The sequence below is a fragment of the Myotis brandtii genome, unplaced genomic scaffold (genome assembly GCF_000412655.1).
Source record: "Myotis brandtii unplaced genomic scaffold, ASM41265v1 scaffold77, whole genome shotgun sequence".
In the NCBI taxonomy this organism is placed as follows: Eukaryota; Metazoa; Chordata; class Mammalia; order Chiroptera; family Vespertilionidae; genus Myotis; species Myotis brandtii.
This window is the reverse complement of record NW_005371082.1, coordinates 957,491-976,130: the sequence shown is the minus strand read 5'-3', so window position 1 is coordinate 976,130 and position 18,640 is coordinate 957,491. Positions and strand designations below refer to the sequence as shown.

Below are 18,640 nucleotides of genomic sequence, written 5' to 3'. Positions count from 1 at the left end.
CCCCCATCCCATTCAGGGGTGGGGCCAGCTGGCCCACTGCCCACAGCCCCTCCCCAGAGCCAACCCCATCCCCGATCAACCCCCAACACCCCAATTGGCCCATGGCCCCACCCCCCAGCCAGCTCTGTCCCCGATCAGCCCCACACCATTCAGGGGTGGGGCTGGCCGGCTCACCACCCACAGCCCCTCCCCACAGTCAGCCCCGCCCCCAATCAGCTCCCTTACCCAATTGGGTGCAGGGCCTGGCCAGCCAACTTCCTGCCATCTCCTCCTCCCAATAGGCCCAGCCCTGATCTACCCCAATTGGGGCTGGGCCAACTGGACCCCACCTGTGCACGAATTTGTGCACTGGGTCTCTAGTTTAAAAATAAAGTGCGCGCACACACACACACAACATACACTATCAAGTTTTTTTATATAGTCAGATAATCTATGTATATAAAAGCCTAAGTGACTATTTCACCATTCGACCATTCAGCTGGTAACTATGACGCGCACTGACCACCAGGAGGCAGATACTCAACACACAGGCATGGAAATATGGAACAGACTGATGAATCTTAGAGGGAAGGGGACAGGAGGGAGGGCGGGAAGAGATTAACCAAAGATCTTATATGCGTACTAGAGGCCCAGTGCACAGATTCGTGCATCGGTGGGGTCCCTCAGCCTAGCCTGCAGGGATCTGGCCAAAACCAGCTTTCTGATATCCCCCAAGGAGTCTCGGATTGCAAGAGGGCGCAGGCCAGGCCGAGGGACCTCACCAGTGCATGAATCTGTGCACCGGGCCTCTAGTAAAATTATATTTGAGTTGTGCTCATCTTTTCTTGGGATTGATTTAAGCAAACACTAGACCTAACTGATCCAGGGATTACAGTTGCTGAGAAGTTAAATTCACAACGCCTTGAGTTGGGAGTCAGAAACTTTGGTGATGTATATCTTGCCCTGTCAGTCCCACAAGGAGTGAAAGACTGGAAGAGGATCCTTGGAGTTATTTTACACTGTCAGATTCTGTGCTTCTTCTGAGTCCTGAGTGGTACATTATTTCCTGTTTATCATGAAAACTTCTGGAGTAATTGGAGTACCCAAAGCTATAAAAGAATTGGGTTAGTTCAGCTATGGCTGGAACTATATATAGAAGGGGTTTGATTTCTTAAAGACATGCCTAATTTTAACATTTAAAAACTGAAAGTCTTAAAGCAATATAGGATAGAAGAGCACCTGTATAAAACCAAGAAAGCTGACTTTCTAGTGGTGGTGGAACTTGTCCCAAGTAGTTGCTCTTCCCCCGGCAAGAAATCATTGGCATGGCAGAGAGTGAATAAGCAAGGGACCTTCTAATACTGGCAGTTTGGCTGACTTGTGGAGGCTAGAGCTTCTGCTGAGAAGCCAACTTCAAGTCAACTATCATGCACTCTTATTCTCCATCTTTCCAAGAGATGCCAAAGAAACTGAGTTAGACAGACCATTTCCAGAAACTCACATTCTTATCCCAAGAAAGGTTATTTAACACTTCATTGTCTTAGTGGGTCAACATGGAGGCACTCTATCAATGCTTGCAAATTATGACCCTCTTTCTAATCATCTGAATCCACTCTCTATTCCCCTATCTTGCATTTTAGTTGCTTAACTGACTCCACCGGGGGGATCTCTTGGACTTCAGTGGTCAACCGTGGCCACAACTTCAAAAACTGGGGATGTTCATGTGCTTGTGTATACACGCAGTCTCCCTGAGAAATACCACAAGTGCCTGGTGGGAACAATCTGTACCAAATGAAAGAGGAGAATAAAGAGTTACTCTGCCTCATGGAAAACTTGAATCAAAACAGTCTGGTCAGAAACTATTTAGCTGATAGAGCATATATTTTCTGCTTTCTTTTTCTTTGAGATTGAGAGGTATACTTTTTATAATTTTTAAATATTAGTAGGAATATGAGCATGAAGAAATATATATATATATAAACTGAAGAACGTTCTGGTTCAGTTGCAACTGAACATTTGACTTTCTGTGGAGAGGGAGAGGGAGAGAGAGAGAGAGAGGAGAGAGAGAGAGAGAGAGTTAGTTTGTGAATGTGCTTGTACACACTCACACATGCATATGAAAGATGAATGTGAAAGGTTGTTTACACTTTTCAAATTCATATAGGCCATGCACTATGGGCAGGGCATCAGAATTCCAGGCAGAAATTATTCCTAAGAATAATTGTGTTCATTCCTGTGACACATTAATGGGTATTCAGTAATAGTTTCAAGTTGAAATCAAGGTCCATAGTTCCTTATGTGTGCTTCATCTACAGAATGAATGGTTAGAAGCTGTGTTAAATTAGCTTATGCCCTATTATGCCACTGTCACAAATTGTCTTCCAAGTTGTAGTGACATTAAACAACAAAAAATTATTTCTTGATCACATCACATGTCAGCAGCTCAACTGCTGTGATTTTTTCCCCTGTGCCATCATTCGGGGCCCAGGCTGAAGGAGTAGCCTCTATATGAGACATGCTAACCTTGTGGTAAAGCAAAAAGAGCAGGAGAGCTGGCAGAGCTAGGTGATGGCACTTGCAGAGTTTTGCTTGAAACCAGCATATATTATTTCTGCTCACATTTCATTGGCCAAAGTTGGGCACCTGGCCAAGCAGATCAATGGGATTGGAGGTATATGCTTCCCAGTTGGAGGAAAACTGCAAATTACATGGCAACTGGAAAGAACAGGGAATTATTGGGAATATATAAGGAATAAAATGTGTTTGTGTGTATATATGTTTTTATTATAAATTTAATAATTAAATACATTAATAAATAAATTAAAGGTTGTATATGTTTTATATGTTAAATACTATAACATATATAAATCACTTTTAATATGTGTAAAATTTTTACATAAATAATAAATTTTATATAAATTACATTTTTAGTATGGTTGGGAAAGTCACTTTTTAAATATATAAGCAGTCTTTATCATCTTTATGTAAGGATTTTCCCAACCACACTGTCTATCAGCTGACAGCAAGATATTTTGCTACACATCAAGGAAAAAGTTGCCTTAAGTTATGGAAAGCTGAAATAGGTGTTTAATTTTTCTCTGAATATTCAGTGGTTACTAATCTTAAATTTATTCTAAATAACCTGTATTTTATTCCTATTAGTAACTTAAATGCCATACAAGGAAAATGTCATGCACATTAGAAAAAAATTATATTTGGTATACATTTAAGAATTATTCAGACCTTTTACATTGTAATAAACCTATTATGTATATAAAGAGTGCAAAGAAATGTAGCCTGACGCCATGACATGGGATCTAAATCAAAGTCTATTGCTACTACAAAACTTGATGTTTCATCCTGCTACTGTGATTAAGGTTATAAAACCCTCCAGGGAGAAGGATTGTGGTGGTATGTGGGTCTATATGATATTTGTTATTCAGATCCATATATAGACAGGATGGATACTCTGGCATTGACTAACAAAACTGGCCTTGTGTACTGCCAAATAAATACACCTTCTTTTGATACATAGGGACTTCACTTGAGAAATTCCATCTAAAGACAAAGGAGTCATTCATCTTAAGTAGTACGTTGCTAATGAAGTTAACTCAGCAATAGAAATCATCCTAAGCCAGCTACTGTGAGCCTGTTGAAATGTTAATACCTGTGATATACTTTAATAGTGATAATTGCATCCATTGCAGACAAGTTGTGGTGGTTAAGTCACCATAATCTTTCAGAAACGGGGTGCCCACTGTGTTATCCAGTTTAAATGAAACAACAAAACACTGTTCTCAAGCCTGCTTTTCTAAGTCACATGGAGATCCACGATGTCTTTTCTTCTTGAGTATTTTTAATGAGCATTTAAGAAAGAAGATCTACTTAAATTGGAGCCAAATTGTCCATTGAATTGCAGGAGATTTGTAAGGACAACATAAACATATATGCCTGTGTGTAATAATTTTATAAACTATCCACAGTAAACCAGGTTCCTTCTAGCCAGCTAGTTTTCTGATGGTAATAAAATTTAATGTGACCCAAACTTAAATTTTTCATTATTTAGAAAGAATAATATTTCTTTGGGTTAGCTACGGGAATTTGCTATGCCGAAATTAATGTAAACCAGAATGTACTTAAAATGCTTAGCTGGGTGAACACACTGTTCCCGAGCACTCTAGAAACACCAGATTGAAAATTCAATGAGACTGTAACATGAGAGGAGACCTGTAAACCTGGGATGAAAATTTTCTGAGCTCAATATAATTCCTTACTTGACTGAGCCCTCTGGAGCCTTGTCCACCTGACTGTATCCAAACTCACTACATGATATTTCTTTTATATATGTATTTTTTTATTTTTTACTGACTTCATAGAGGAAGGGAGAGAGAGATAGAAACATCAATGATGAGAGAGAATCATTGATCAACTGCCTAGGGGGATGGAGATCTCACAACCGGGCACGTGCCTTGACTAGGAATCAAACCATGACCTCCTGGTTCACAGGTCAACACTCAACCACTGAACCACACCCACCAGGCCAATATTTCTTTAAAGGCACAGCTTGTAAATCTCTTTTCAGTCATATTGACTTCCAGCCTTCTCCATGCTCAGTCTTCATTGGTGCAGTCCTACTGAACTGTTTTGTCTTGCTTTGATGGTATATCCTCCCAGCAGTGAAATATAATTGGCCGTTTCAAAAATGAATTTAAAAAGTAAACATCAATGTGAAAAAATTCATAGCCCAAAGATGTTACTGTATTACCATTTTGACAAATAATACATTGAATTATGTGTTAGTAATGGGACAAGAGTTGACTTTTTTTCTTTAATTGTACCTTTCTGTATTTTTTGTGTGTGTTTTCACCTCTGAGCATGTATAATTAAGAAACATGATAATACTTTTTAAGACCACATTGCAGGCCGTGGTTAATTTCTGCAGTGACTTTATCATCATGCCCATTGCTGTGCACTTTGCTGGGCAGCCAGTGAGACAGCCCCACTCCACTGTGTCTGGACAGAGGTCACATCATGCTCTAAGCATGTACAACTGAGGCAAAGCAAGTAACTTTCCTTCAAGTAGTATTACAAATACCTGGCAGAATATGCCTAGCACAAAACCATCTTCTGGATTTATTGAGTGAAGAAGTGTCTTCTTGTTTGTTTGTTTGTTTGTTTTGGGGGGGTGTTGTACAGATCAAGCACCAATTGAAAAAGCTTGATATCCACATTTTCCACCAGTTGATTTCAGCCCCCAAACAACTGTTGACTTAAGATACCAAAGTTCTTTGGTCTTCCTAGACTAAGGGGAATGGGGTACTCTTAAGAAGCACATCATCCCTGTGTGGGTGGTGGTGACCAAGGAATGTGGTTGGGACAAAGAGGGGTGCCAGCCCCACCTAAACCACATAGAAGAGGTTCTTAAGGTAGAGAGTTCCGTTATCTGAAGAAGTGGGGAAAGATGTTGGACAAGCAAAAATAGATACCTTCCAGAGTAAAAAGGAAATGATTTTTATCCTACATAATAAAGAGGTAATATGCAAATTAGCCATCACACTGTCACAAGATGGAGGCACCCACAGCGGGGCCGGGGCCGGCTGCTCCGCACGCCTGCTGCCATAGTCCCCTCAGCCCCGCTGGGGGTCTCGGGTCCTACTGTACCCCCCACTGACTGACAGCTCACCCAGGCTCCTCCAACGAGCTGCCCATCCCACTCTTCCTCCCCCGAAGTTGAAGCCTGACTGTGGTGTCCAACAAATTGGAAGTTATAACTCATGTCATTGAGAGTCTCCTCCATTCCTCAGCCGGGGCCGGCTGCTCTGTGTGCCTGCTGCCGGAGTCCCCTCAGCCCCAGCAGGGGCATCGGGTCCTCCTGTACCCCCCCACTGCCTGAGGCTCAGGCAAGCCACAGATGGAGGCGGCCGCTGCCCAGGGCCAGCCCGAGATGTAGGCAAGCCTCAGATGGTGGCTGCCCAGCCACCCGGGGCCGGCCTGAGGCTCAGGTAACCAGGGCTGGCCGAGGCTTGCACTGCCGGCAGTGGCAGCAGCAGAGATGTGATGGAGGCATCGCCTTCCCCTGATTGCTGGGTTGCCTCCTGCCCCTGAGGGTTCCCAGACTGTGAGAGGGGGCAGGCCAGGCTGAGGGACCTCCCCCTCCAATGCATGAATTTTCATGCACCAGGCCTCTAGTATGTAATAATTACAAAACTTTTATTGAAATTTTATCATGATACTAAGCCAGGTAGATTGCATTTTCTCCCGTAACATACTGCAATAATCTTCGTAGAGGTCTGTCCTAGGATATTCTCTGGTTCCACCCCATATTTAGGTTTTCATGGGGGAACTTGCTGTAGGTTGATGCTTTTACTTATAGCCCTGGAGCTATAGGGTCAAGTATGGGTGGCAAGTGCAGAAAAAAATGAAACTGAAAATGTGATTGTAATGACCCTTAAAGCTATTATATAATACTAGAGGCCCAGTGCACAAATTTGTGTACAGGTGGGGTCTGGCCGGCCTGCCCTGGATTGGGGCCAATCAGGCTGGGCTGGCTGAAGAGAGGGGCCGCAGGTGGTTGGCCGGCCGGCCCCGCCCCCTGGTCGAACTCCCAATTGAACTCCTGGTTGAACTCCTGTACCAGGGAACAATTTGCATATTAGCCTTTTATTATATAGGACTAGAGGCCCAGTGCACGAATTCATGCACAGGTGGGGTCCCTCGGCCCTTCGGGGCCATTTCAGCCAGTCCCAATTGGGGCCGATGGGGGCTGGTTGGCCAGTGAGGGACTGTGGGAGGGCTCCAGGGTGTGTCTGGCCCTCTCGCCCAGTCCTGATCAGCTGGACCCCAGCAGCAAGCTAACCTACTGGTCAGAGCATCTGCTCCCTGGTGGTTAGTGTGTGTCATAGCAACTGGTTGAGCGGTTGACCAAACAGTCAACCAATCGGTCAGACACTTAACATATTATGCTTTTACTAGAGGCCTGGTGCATGAAATTTGTGCACTGGGGGGGTGGGGGTCCCTCAGCCCAGCCTGCACCCTCTCCAATCTGGAACCCCTCGGGGGATGTCTGACTGCCAGTTTAGGCCTGATCCCAGAGATTGGGCCTAAATCCGCAGTCGGACATTCCTCTCACAATCCAGGACTGCTGGCTCTCAACCGCTCGCCTGCCTGCCTGCCTGATTGCCCCTGTTTCTGCCTGCCAGCCTGATCACCCCCTAACCACTCCCCTGCTGGCTTGATTGACGCCTAACTGCTCCCCTGCCAGCTTGATCGCCCCCACTGCCCTCCCCTGCTGGTCCAGTCATCCCCAACTGCCCTCCCCTGCTGACCTGTTCGCCCCCAACTGCCCTCCCCTGCTGGCCTGATTGCTCACAACTGCCCTCCCCTGCCGGCCATCTTGTGGTGGCCATCTTGTGATGACATGAGCATGGCCATTTTGTGACCACATGGGGACGGCCATCTTGTGACCACATGGGGGTAGCCATCTTGTGTGAGGGCATGATGGTCAATTTGCATATTACCTCTTTATATATAGGATTATATAGGATTATACTGGCTAGGAAGAGTACAGTAAAAAAGATTTTCATACACACCTCAAATGTCATTGAACTCTTATTAGGTAGATATTTTGAAATAATGACACTGGCAATAATGATTTATTTTTTATTCTATAATCATTTTGGCCAATGCAAAGGTAATATGCCTTGGGGAAAACATTAGCATTTGGCTAATAGGTTTTAATAGATGCAGAATCAATAAAAGTGAAGGCTTTTTTTTTTCTTCATGTCAATTCAATAGGCAAAGTCAAATTTGTAGTGGTTAATTATGCCAGGCTATTTTGTTTGTTTGCTTTGTCTCCAGGTAGTAAAGAAGAGTTCATTTTGCCCTTAAATTGATAGATCAAGGTGGCCTATAGCTGGAGTGGGGAGGAGAAGGAGGTTGATGTGTTTGAGAGACATTTCAGAAATAGAATAGTGAGTTGGATGTGGGCAATGACGGTAAGGAGCCAAAGCCATGGCTGAGATGTGGCTTCTTTTCATTTATTATTTACAAATTACAGTTTTTGTTGTCATCTGACTGAGATTGAAAAGCAAAATTTCTACGCATTAAAAATATCAGCATGTTTGGGGTTTGATTCAGTTGGGTTCTGGTTGAGATTTGATTATTTACCTTTATGTATGGGTAGGATTTCAGTTTATTATCTATGTTGCTCTTATAAAAAAAATAAAATAAAGTGATTTAGAGAGACTTTAAATGAAATTTTCCAGGCTAGCCTGAGCCTTATTCCACTACCTATCCCAAGTCTTCAGTTCTGAAAGTTTTTCTGTAGGGACCTCTGCTGCCCACCATTCCCCCAGTTCATTGTACTTCTTTCTCCAGTGTCTGAGCCACACCAACCCCTTTCCTAGGCTGGCGGAGTCTACACTTTTTTATAAGTTCACTTCCCATTCTTTGAGCTTTTTATGTTATAGAGCCCCTTACTTCCAGTTCTACTCCATTTATTCTTTGTGGTCTGTTTCTGTGGGACTTTCCTGCTTAACACTGCATTTTCATAGTAGTAAAAGTTATAATAAAATAGAAAAAGGAAGCCCTAGCTGGTTTGGCTCAGTAGGTAGAGCATTGGCCTGCTGGACTGAAGGGTCCCAGGTTCGATTCTAGTTAAGGGAACATGCCTGGGTTGCAGGCTCAATCCCCAGTAGGGGATGTGCAGGAGGCAGCCAATCAATGATTCTCTCTCATCATTGATGTTTCTGTCTCTCTCTCCCTCTCCCTTCCTCTTTGAAATCAATAAAAAAATATTTTTAAAAATAGATAAAGGCATACTATTCTTGTAGTTCAAGTAGAAAATACAGAAATCTGTGCTTCTCTAAGACCTACTGCCTCATAATTAAGTGGAACATCTAGAAATTAGATATTTCTTCATTATTATACTATGTTGAACTAAAATGCAAATTTTAAGCTTAAAAATTTTGAAGGCACATTTTTTAAGTAGTAATTGACCTTATTTTCTACATATTAAAGTCAGAACGTGCATTTCCTACTACCCCATGAAATACTTGTGTGATATTCCAAGTGAAAGCCTTCATAGAAGGACTCTCAAATGAGTACTAAATAGAACTTTGAGCCATAAGGTAGTTGCCTTTTTTATCTTCTGAAGGGAAACCCCAATTTAGCTAATACAGAATAGTTCAGCTGAAGGTCTTGAACTGCATTTGTGGATCTCAGAGACACTCCTCCTGATAGAGATGTTTCCCAAAGTCTTTATTTCCAGGTTGGTGCCCTGGGCATTTCTGAATGATGTGTACATAGTAGGGACAAGCACTTTTAGGTGTATGCTAGTAGAAATTATGTCAAGGAAAACACTCCAAATTTAGGAACTGTCAATCTCTAGAATAACAGTGGATTAGGGGATGCCAAAAGAAGCAGGCATTCTGGGACAAAAGTCACCAACAGGCTCTTTTCCCCTGAATTTAATGGCAGATCTCAGTCTGTGTCCAACCAGATCAGTTGGAGGATTATTGGTTTTTGCTCTTCCTTTAGGGGCTTATACGAAATCTGGCCATTGGTTTGTTTCCCTAAATCATACCAGATAGCTCTATCACATTAAACATTATGCGTCACAGCACTGAGCTTTCAGGGTAGATATATAGGCTCACAGCCACAGATATTCGTATAGATTGTTTTTGTGCAGTAGTCCCCCAAACTCCCTGTACACTTGGGCTTTCACTGGGGGCTGGTTGGCGGGGGGGGGCGAACGTCAGAGTAAATGCAAATGCAAGGCCTGATCAGGTTCCTTCCCAACAGCAAAGTAAGGGGCCTGTAATAATATACTGTTTAATTTCCTTTGGAGAAACTGGACTATTGACAGATGAACCTCTTTTCCCTTGCACTCATATTTCTTTAACATAGTTGTGGTTGGGAAATGATCCAGGATTCACAAGGTCAAGTAGTGACCTGGTTCACATACCGTAGACTTCTCTCATCTACCTCCACAGCATCTCCAAGCAGGTGGTCTCCAAGCTGTTGGTACGTCCACACCAAAAATGGTCACCCAGAGGACACATGAACTTCTTGAGTTTGGCCCTCTGTGGTTCTAACAGGCCTGTGAAACTCAAGTCTCAGTTCCGGATAAGCAGCACTCTGCAGCCTGAAGTCATTATAATGTACTTGGTGAATGGACATCATGTTATAAGGTACAGGGAATTAAAGCCATTGGAAGATCAAAGAAATAATAATACAGTGGATTTTTGTAATACCTTTCTTCATGAGAAAATACACTTTCCTAGACCACCCAATTGTATTCTTTCTTTCATTATCCCAAGAGTAAAAGAATAAAGGAATGTTCATAAATACTTAGCCTTATCTTTGAAAGTTAAAAAAATTATTTAAAAAAAGTATCATAAGAACTATTTTCTCCTCCCTACTCCCCTGGTTTCCTGCTGCATAAATGAAGACGTTTTTCTCTGTCTGAAACTCAGCCTTTGGATTCTGTAATCATTTTTACAAAAGATTTTTGTTATTATCCAAATACTTATGGATCGACATTGAAGATAATCTTAATAGACAAATAACAAGTACCTTGGTGATACCTGCTCATTTTACACTCATTTCTGGGAAGGCCCACTTCAACACACCTGAGAACAATGTTGCTTTGTAATAACTTGCACACAGTGCTCACCAGTTTCTCCTTGATTAAGAAAGTAGAGTGCTAGTGTGACCTTTTGACTCACTCTTTCCCCTTCTTTTATTTTTCAGAAATTGAGGCAAAGGAAGCATGTGACTGGCTCCGTGCTGCTGGGTTCCCACAATACGCTCAGTTATATGAGGGTAAGTTGGCCTTCCCTTCACTCTTTATAAAGAGAATAAATGCAAAATAAACTGCATTTATGCTGTGCTATGTTTTGACTTCTAAGTCTTTTCTTACCCTTTTTTTTTTCTTTCCTGTCTCTTTCCCTCGGCTTTGCGATGGCAAGGGCTTATACTGATGCCAATTTGGGAATAAGTATTGTTTCTCAAGACTATTTTTCTTTCTGTTCTACACTTTCTGCTCATCTCTTTACCATCATTCCTGACTCTATCTTTTCCTTCAGTGTTCTGCCAGGGCAGCTCTTCTTCACTTCCTTTTTTGTTCTTTTTCTTTTTTTCTTCTTCATTACTCAGTTTTCTTGAAAGTACAATAAATTAGTTGTTGAAAATTTTTCTAGAAATAACAAAACTAATTGTCTTGAGGCTTATCTTCAGTTCTGCTTACTTTATATGAACATTTTTAAGGTATATGTGATTTTGGGGGTTTTAAGTAAAGTGCTTTTATTGCTAGTATAATACTTCCTTTCATTTATGTTTTAATAGTTAATAAACTTATTCACCTATATTTTACTTATCCCTTAATTATAAACAAGGCTTCAAATTACTTGTGTAGTTCTTAGGATCCCAACAGTAAGCAGATGGCACACTCAAGATAATCTGAGGAGGATTTACTTACCATTCATTACAATGGTCCATTGTAGGCTATAGGAAACAATATCAACTTCTCTTCCTGATGGCATAAAATTTATGTGAAACAGACTGACGAATCTCAGAATGAAGTTGGGGACAGAGATTAACCAAATAACTTATATGTATATATGCATAACCCTTGGACCCAGACAATGGTATAGTGAAGGCCTGGGAGAGGGTCCCATGGGGGTAAAAAGGGGACATCTGTAATACTTTCAATAATGAAGATAAATTTAAAAATTTTATGTAGGTTAGAAAGAATCAACAAAATTAACCTGTACTCATGGTGAATCTCATTCACTCATGCAGAAGCTCTGTTTTATAATTTAAAATAACGAAATAAAACAAAAATTACTTATTCTACTTCTCTTGTTTAAATTCTGTGAAGATAAAGGAGAGCATATCTATGAATGTGCTTTGAAGTCTAGAAGCTCTGATAATTTTTTTTTATAGAATTATAGCCTTTTAGGTAAGGAAAGGTCTTATCATTTTGGCCTTATCAACCTTCACTCCCACGCACCACTCCCAATTCACTGATTATGAAAGACAGGCCCAAAAAGTTGTGACTGTTCCAAGGTTTAAAGGTAGAAAAGTCAGAATTAAAATCACAGTCTCTTGAGCTTTAATATTTTCTGCTATAGCATACATTCTCTTTGTAATCTCAAAATACTATGTGACTTAAATGTGAAGTGTATAAATGGCTAAAAAGTAAAGATGTGTAAAATGTATCTGTCAGATTGTGTTTAAGCCATTATCTATCTATCTATCTATCTATCTATCTATCTATCTATCTATAAAAGCTAGTATGCTAAGTGTCTGACCATCTGACCAGTCGCTATGATGTGCACTGACCACTAGGGGGCAGATGCTCAATGCAGGAGCTGTCGTGATGCGCACTGCCATATACAGAGAAATGGCACCATGGACCTGGTACCCACAAAGCAACACTCAGCTTCTGCCAAGTGGGACATAGGCCCTGGAGCAACAGCCCACCAAATATCAGCTAATGCTGCCGAGACCCCATGGCACAAAATGTGGCCCACAGCCCAACCCAGCCCAGAAACGGTGGCTGTGGGCTCCAGGTAATGATGTCACGTAGTAACGCCTGGCTTCCTCTCCTTAGCGACTAGCCTCGGAGTTTCTTCAGCCCAGGAACACGACTTGCTTTATAGACAGGTGGAAACATTTTACACTTTAACCAAATGTCTGTGAAGCATTTTCCCGTGCCTCATCTCATTTGATCCTCACAGAAGTCCTGGAGTAGGTAGATAGGAGACTCAGTAGAATCCTATTTTCTTTTCAATAGGAAAACAGAGATTTAGAAAGCTTAGAAACTTGACCCAACTGAAAAGAAGTAAGAAATGGTGGACCTTGAAAATGACTTCAGTTTTTCTCACTACTCAGAAAATAGTCAAACACTGCTGCAGTTAAATATTTTACCCTTTGTTCTCCCTGCGTGATTTACAATCTTAATCTTCTTTGTGTTGATATTTACTGCTGTGTTGCTGACAATTACCTGAAAGAGATGTTGGGGTGCTTCACTGGGTTGGAAAAAGTTTAGCTAAATCAGAAAGCAGGTCTAATTAAGCAAGTTTATATATATATAAAGCTCTCACTGGTGCCACTCGCACACATGTGTTTTGATCTGTCATTGTCAATGGTGAATTTGGTTGACACTTCTATTATAGGGAAAGGGTGAATAGTGATATTAAAATATTTTTTCTAATTAATTTCCTTTCAATGTGCACGAATTCGTGCACCGGGCCACTAGTTCATTGAATGAATGTAATAAAGATAATAGCAAACACTATGTAGAACACTCAATGTGCCAGGTACTATTCAAAGCACTTTATATAACTACTAGAGGCCCGGTGCACAAATTCGTGCACAGGTGGGGTCCCTCGGCCTGGCCAGCAATCGGGCCAATCGGGACCATCTCGCCCAGTCCTGATTGGGGCCAATCGGGGCTGGCCGGCTGGGGGAGGGACCACGGGATGTTGGCTGGCCAGGAGGAGGGACCGCAGGAGGTTGGCTGGCTTTGGGAGGTTGGCTGTGTGAGTGCACTGACCACCAGGGGGTAGCTCCTGCATTGAGTGTCTGCCCCCTGGTGGTCAGTGCACGTCATAATGACCAGTCGTTTGGTCAACCGGTTGTTTGGTGACGGGTTGTAACAGTCGCTTAGGCTTTTATATATATAGATTCATTTAATATTCACCACAAACCTCATGCGCATTTTACAGATGAAGGAACAGGCCCAGAAGTGGTTAAGTGCCTTGAACCCAGTTCTACAACTAGAGAGTAGCAGATCCAGGACTGAAAGCCAGGGCACACACTGCACACACACCCTCCCTCGCAGAACATGACTGTCTTTATTCTGGCACCACCTAGAATTCACTCATTACTTTTTTTCACCAGAAGAGGAATTGTTTCTGTTTCCAAATTGTATTAATATTTACATACCCCTAGCCATATATTATGATTGGCAAGAAGCAGTACAAAATATAAAATGAGGAAGAGAAAGAATGGCAGGATAATGATAATGAACTGATATTGTCTGTGACATTTGGCTAAGGCCTCTATTATAATGATCTCCAGATTTTTACTCTGAATGAGGTACCTAAAATTAACACAGTGTCTTAAATATTGCCCTTGACCTCCAACACTGGCATAAATAGACTGTGGAGAAAAGTGATGATGGTGGAATTCCTTTTCTCTTTGGATAAAATTAGTTGTTTGAGTATTTTGCTTATGCGCTAAAGTGATTCAAGATTTTGCTACAAAAGAAAAATTTGAGGCCATTGAGTTTCAGGTGTTTTGGGAAATGTCCTTTCTGAAGGAAAAAACAACACAAACCAACCATTCATGAACTGGTCAGGATATAAGTGAGAGTCTTAGGTGAATGAGGAAAGTGTAAAAGCTCTTCTCCTTATAGGCAAATGTTTTGATAATGATGAGCTATAAAAATGCAGACATTTAGTATTCAGTTCTATCCAAAGTCAAGTACTTGGTTTTTCTCATATTTCATTCTCTCTTTTTTGTATCCTTAAAAGCATTTATTGTGATGAAAATGAAATTGCTTTCTATCTTAAACAGTACCAGCATACTCCCCATCAATGGAGAGTAACTGCTGTTACGATCATTCCTATGTACAAAAACATGGTGGCCTGAAGATGTGTGTCTATTCAGATAAAAAAGGGCACATAAATACTTTTGTCTCCCTCTTTATCTCTTTCAGATTCACAGTTTCCCATTGACATTTTGGCTGTTAAGAACGATCATGAGTTTCTTGAAAAGGACCTTGTAGAACCTCTTTACAGGTAAATTATGTGAAATACTTTTGTTTCTTTCAATTGTTTCCAATAGGCATCACTATATTGAGGAGTGAGTTCAGTAGTTCAGTAACTTCATTGAGTGCCAGGCATGGGTCCAGGTTCTAAGTGTATATACTATGGTGAGCATGATCAAGCCTGGTTTCATGGAGCTTAAATCTTAGTAGGAGGCTTCAGAAAATAGACTAGAAAAGGAAAGAGAGAGTGAGAGAAAAAGAGAGGGAGAAGGAGAGGTTATCTCAGAGAATGTACAATGCTATGAAAAAAGTAAAACAAGATGAGGCTAGAGACAGTGGTTGGGGTCGTGGGTGGGTTTGTGGGAGGAAGCAGCATGTGTTCAAGGAAGGCCCTGAAAATCTCCAGGAGTATGTCAAATTTGCCTGTATTTTTTGCAAGTCAAGTGATTATATCAGAAAACTGGAATATGTAAGCTCAAGTAATTATACTGGTGACCTGGAATATTTAAGCCTATGTGATAGATGCTATAAGAAGACCAAGATGTATATATAAATAATTCCCTCCCCTCAAAGAATTTATAATCTGGCTGGAGAAATCTAGTTGAAGATATAAAGCATGAACACATGAAAAAATAAGTAATTAAAATTTAGATAATAGTAAAGTGCCAATGTAATCAATATCTCTGAATAATTAAGAGCTACATAATAATTTGTATGTGTCTGGGAATTTGAAATTTCCTATGGAAAAGTCCTGGAGAGGCCAGGGCTGGAAATAAATATTAGTTACAGAAGACAAGTCATTTTTCCAAGGGCACACAGCTAGTAATGGGATGAACTGACCTTAATATGTTATAGTCCTTGTAAGTTATAATCCAGTGGTCTTTCTAGTACATTCTGCATTTGACATAGAAAAGATGGTAGTTTAATAAGAAAGTAATGATGAGCAAAACTTTTGTGCCAATAAGAGAAACAAATGTATGTTAGGATGATGTGTAAATAACGTTAGGTTTGTTGAATCTTCAGATATGTATATTTTTGTGTTCACAAGCTGGTCACTCTATGGTTCCTATTGAAAATAGATTTACATTAAGAAATGATCTCTGAATGTTCAAAGCAAACACTACTGTGGGTTTGCTTAAGTGAGTAGAAGAGCAAAGAACTCTTCAAATGAAAGGAACAGACTATTTGGACTAGAAAACAAACAAGAACAGAATGCCATTTGTGAGCATTTGTGAGAGGAATAGATGGTTTGGTTGTGATTGTTTAAAGGTAATGAATTGGAAAAGCCACATTTTCTCTTCAGGATGTCTGAGGCACACTCCAAGCAGGAGCAGCTCCCTCCTCAAAAGCATTCATTGGATTCAGAACTATACAAACAGCACTTCATCCTGAGTTTCCCCTCTTAGTTTTAATCAGGAGTATTTTTACTAGTTGACTTTTTAAAGTAAATCATTTTTACATTTTAATTGTATTATGCTATTTTTTCCCCATTGAATTTTTTAAATTTATGTTTTCATTACAGTGAGGTGACATAGCTAGTAAACATGACTATTTTCAATGCAATATAGAGTTTTTTGAGTTTTTACAAATGCCTGAAGCTATCTAACCACTACCACAACCTAGATATAGAACACCTCCTTCCCCCAAAAAAATTCCCTGGATCTCTTTTATCATCAAACTCTACCCCTGCTCCCAACCCCTGCCAACCACTGATCTGGTTTTTTCACCTATGGTTTTGCCTTTCCCAGAATGCCATATAAATGAAATGAAGACTTTTGAGTCTAGCTTCTTTTACTTAGTACAATGTAGTTAAGATTAATCCATGTTGTTGTGTGTATCCATCCATATGATTTCTGGGTAGTATTCCATTGTATTCCACTGCAGTTTGTCTATCCATTCACCAATTGAAAGACAATTGAGTTGTAGCCAGTTTAAGTGGGTTTATGAGGTTATAAAGTCACTATAAGCATACATATTGAAGTTTTTGTGTGAGCATAAGTTCTTTTGGGTAAAATTCTAGGAATGGGATTGAGGGGGTTCATATGATAAGTGTATTTTAAAGAATACACTTTATAAGAAATCACCAACTTTTCCAAAGTGACCATACCATTTTGTATTTTCACCAACAACAAATGAGAGTTTCAGTTGCTCCACACTTGTTAGCACTTGGTATTGTCATGGTTTTCATTTTTGTTTGTGTGTGTGTGTGTGTGTGTGTGTGTGTGTGTGTGTGTGTGTGTGTAGCCATTCTAATTGGCATGATGTTAAACATCCTTTCATGATTTTATTTGCCATTTACTTATCTTCTTTGATAAAGTGTCTGTTCAACTCTTCTGTTCATCTTTACAATTTGGATGTTTGTTTTCTTATATCAAGTTTTGAGGGTTCTTTATATGTTCTAGATGTAAGTTACGTGTCAGATATGTAGTTTGTAAATATTTCCTGCTAGTCTGTAGCTTGCCTTTTCAATCTCTTAACAGTCTTTCACAGAAGAGAAGTTTTTAATTTTGCTCAAGTCCAATTTATTGTGTTTTTTTTCATATTTTTAATGTCATATATAAGAAAACTTTGTCAAACATAAGGTCACAATTATTTTCTTCTTTGTTTTCTTCTAGAAATTTCAGTTTTATGTTTTAGATTTAAGTCGATGGTCTATTTCATCTAAGTCAATGGTTAATTTCCTTATAAGGTACAAAGTGTAGGTCAAGGTTCATTTTTGGCATATAAATATCCCATTGATTGACCACCTTTTTGAAAAGGTTATACTTTCTTTATTGAGTTGTCTGTATTATAAATCAGTTGACCATATATCTCTGAGTCTATTTCTGGACTCCCTATTCTGTTCCATTTATCTATGTTCTATCCTTCCATCAATATAACACTTGATTACTTAGCTTTTAGTATGTATGAAAATCTAAGAGATGAGTCCTCCAGGATTGTTTTTTTGCCAGGATTGTTTTAACTATTCTAGTTCCTCTGCCTTCCCATATAAATTTTGGAAACAGCTGTAAATATATGTTTTTTAAAATTCTACTGGAGTATTGATTTGGATTGTGTTGAACAGATAAATCATTTTGGGGGGAATTGGTATCTATTTATTTAGGTCCCCTTTAATTTTTCTAATCCTGTTTTCATAGTTTTCAGCATATGAATACTACATTTGAAAGTACTTAACTATTTTATGTTTTGTATTTAAGTAGTACTGTTTTTTATCATTTTAATTTTCAGTTGTTCATTACTAGTTAATTTTTACATTATAGTTAATGTAAAAATTTTTGTACATTGTCTGTGTATCCTACAGTCCTAAACTCACTCTAGTGATAGATTTTTCTTATTATTGTCTTAAGTTTTACATATGTCTCCTTTTTCCCCAAGTGATGCCCCCCACCAACTGTTCCTACCCCAGGCAAGCCTTCACTGCCCCAGTGTCTGTGTCCATTGGTTATGCTAATATGCATGCATAAGTCCTTTGGTTGCTCTCCAACCCCCCACCTCCCCTGCCATTTGTCTCTGGATCTATTTTTGTTCATCAAATTATGTTGATCATTATAGCCCACATATGAGTGAGATCATGTGATATTTATCTTTCTCTAACTGGCTTATTTCGCCTAGTATAATGCTCTCCAGTTCCATCCATGCTGTTGCAATTGGTAGAAGTTCCTTCTTTTTTATAGCGGTAGTATTCCATTGGGTAGATATACCACAGTTTTTTAATCTACTCATCTACTGATGGGCAATTAGGTTGTTTCCAAATCTTAGTTATTGTAAATTGTGCTACTATGAACATAGGGGTGCATATATCCTTTCTGATTGGTGTTTCTGGTTTCTTATGATATAGTCCTAGAAGTGAGATTACTGGGTCAAATGGTAGTTCCATTTTTA

At 40.1% G+C, this 18,640-nt stretch overlaps 1 protein-coding gene across 1 annotated transcript in view; it reads left to right on the top strand.

Annotated features, from left to right (window-relative positions):
- STARD13 (StAR-related lipid transfer (START) domain containing 13) overlaps positions 1-18,640 on the top strand; it is a 227,053-nt gene that overhangs the window by 122,524 nt on the left and 85,889 nt on the right. Inside the window, exons 2-3 of the mRNA XM_005883140.2 lie at positions 10,732-10,803; positions 14,708-14,789. Of these exons, the coding sequence (XP_005883202.1) occupies positions 10,732-10,803; positions 14,708-14,789 (154 nt within the window). The remainder of the gene's footprint in view (positions 1-10,731; positions 10,804-14,707; positions 14,790-18,640) is intronic.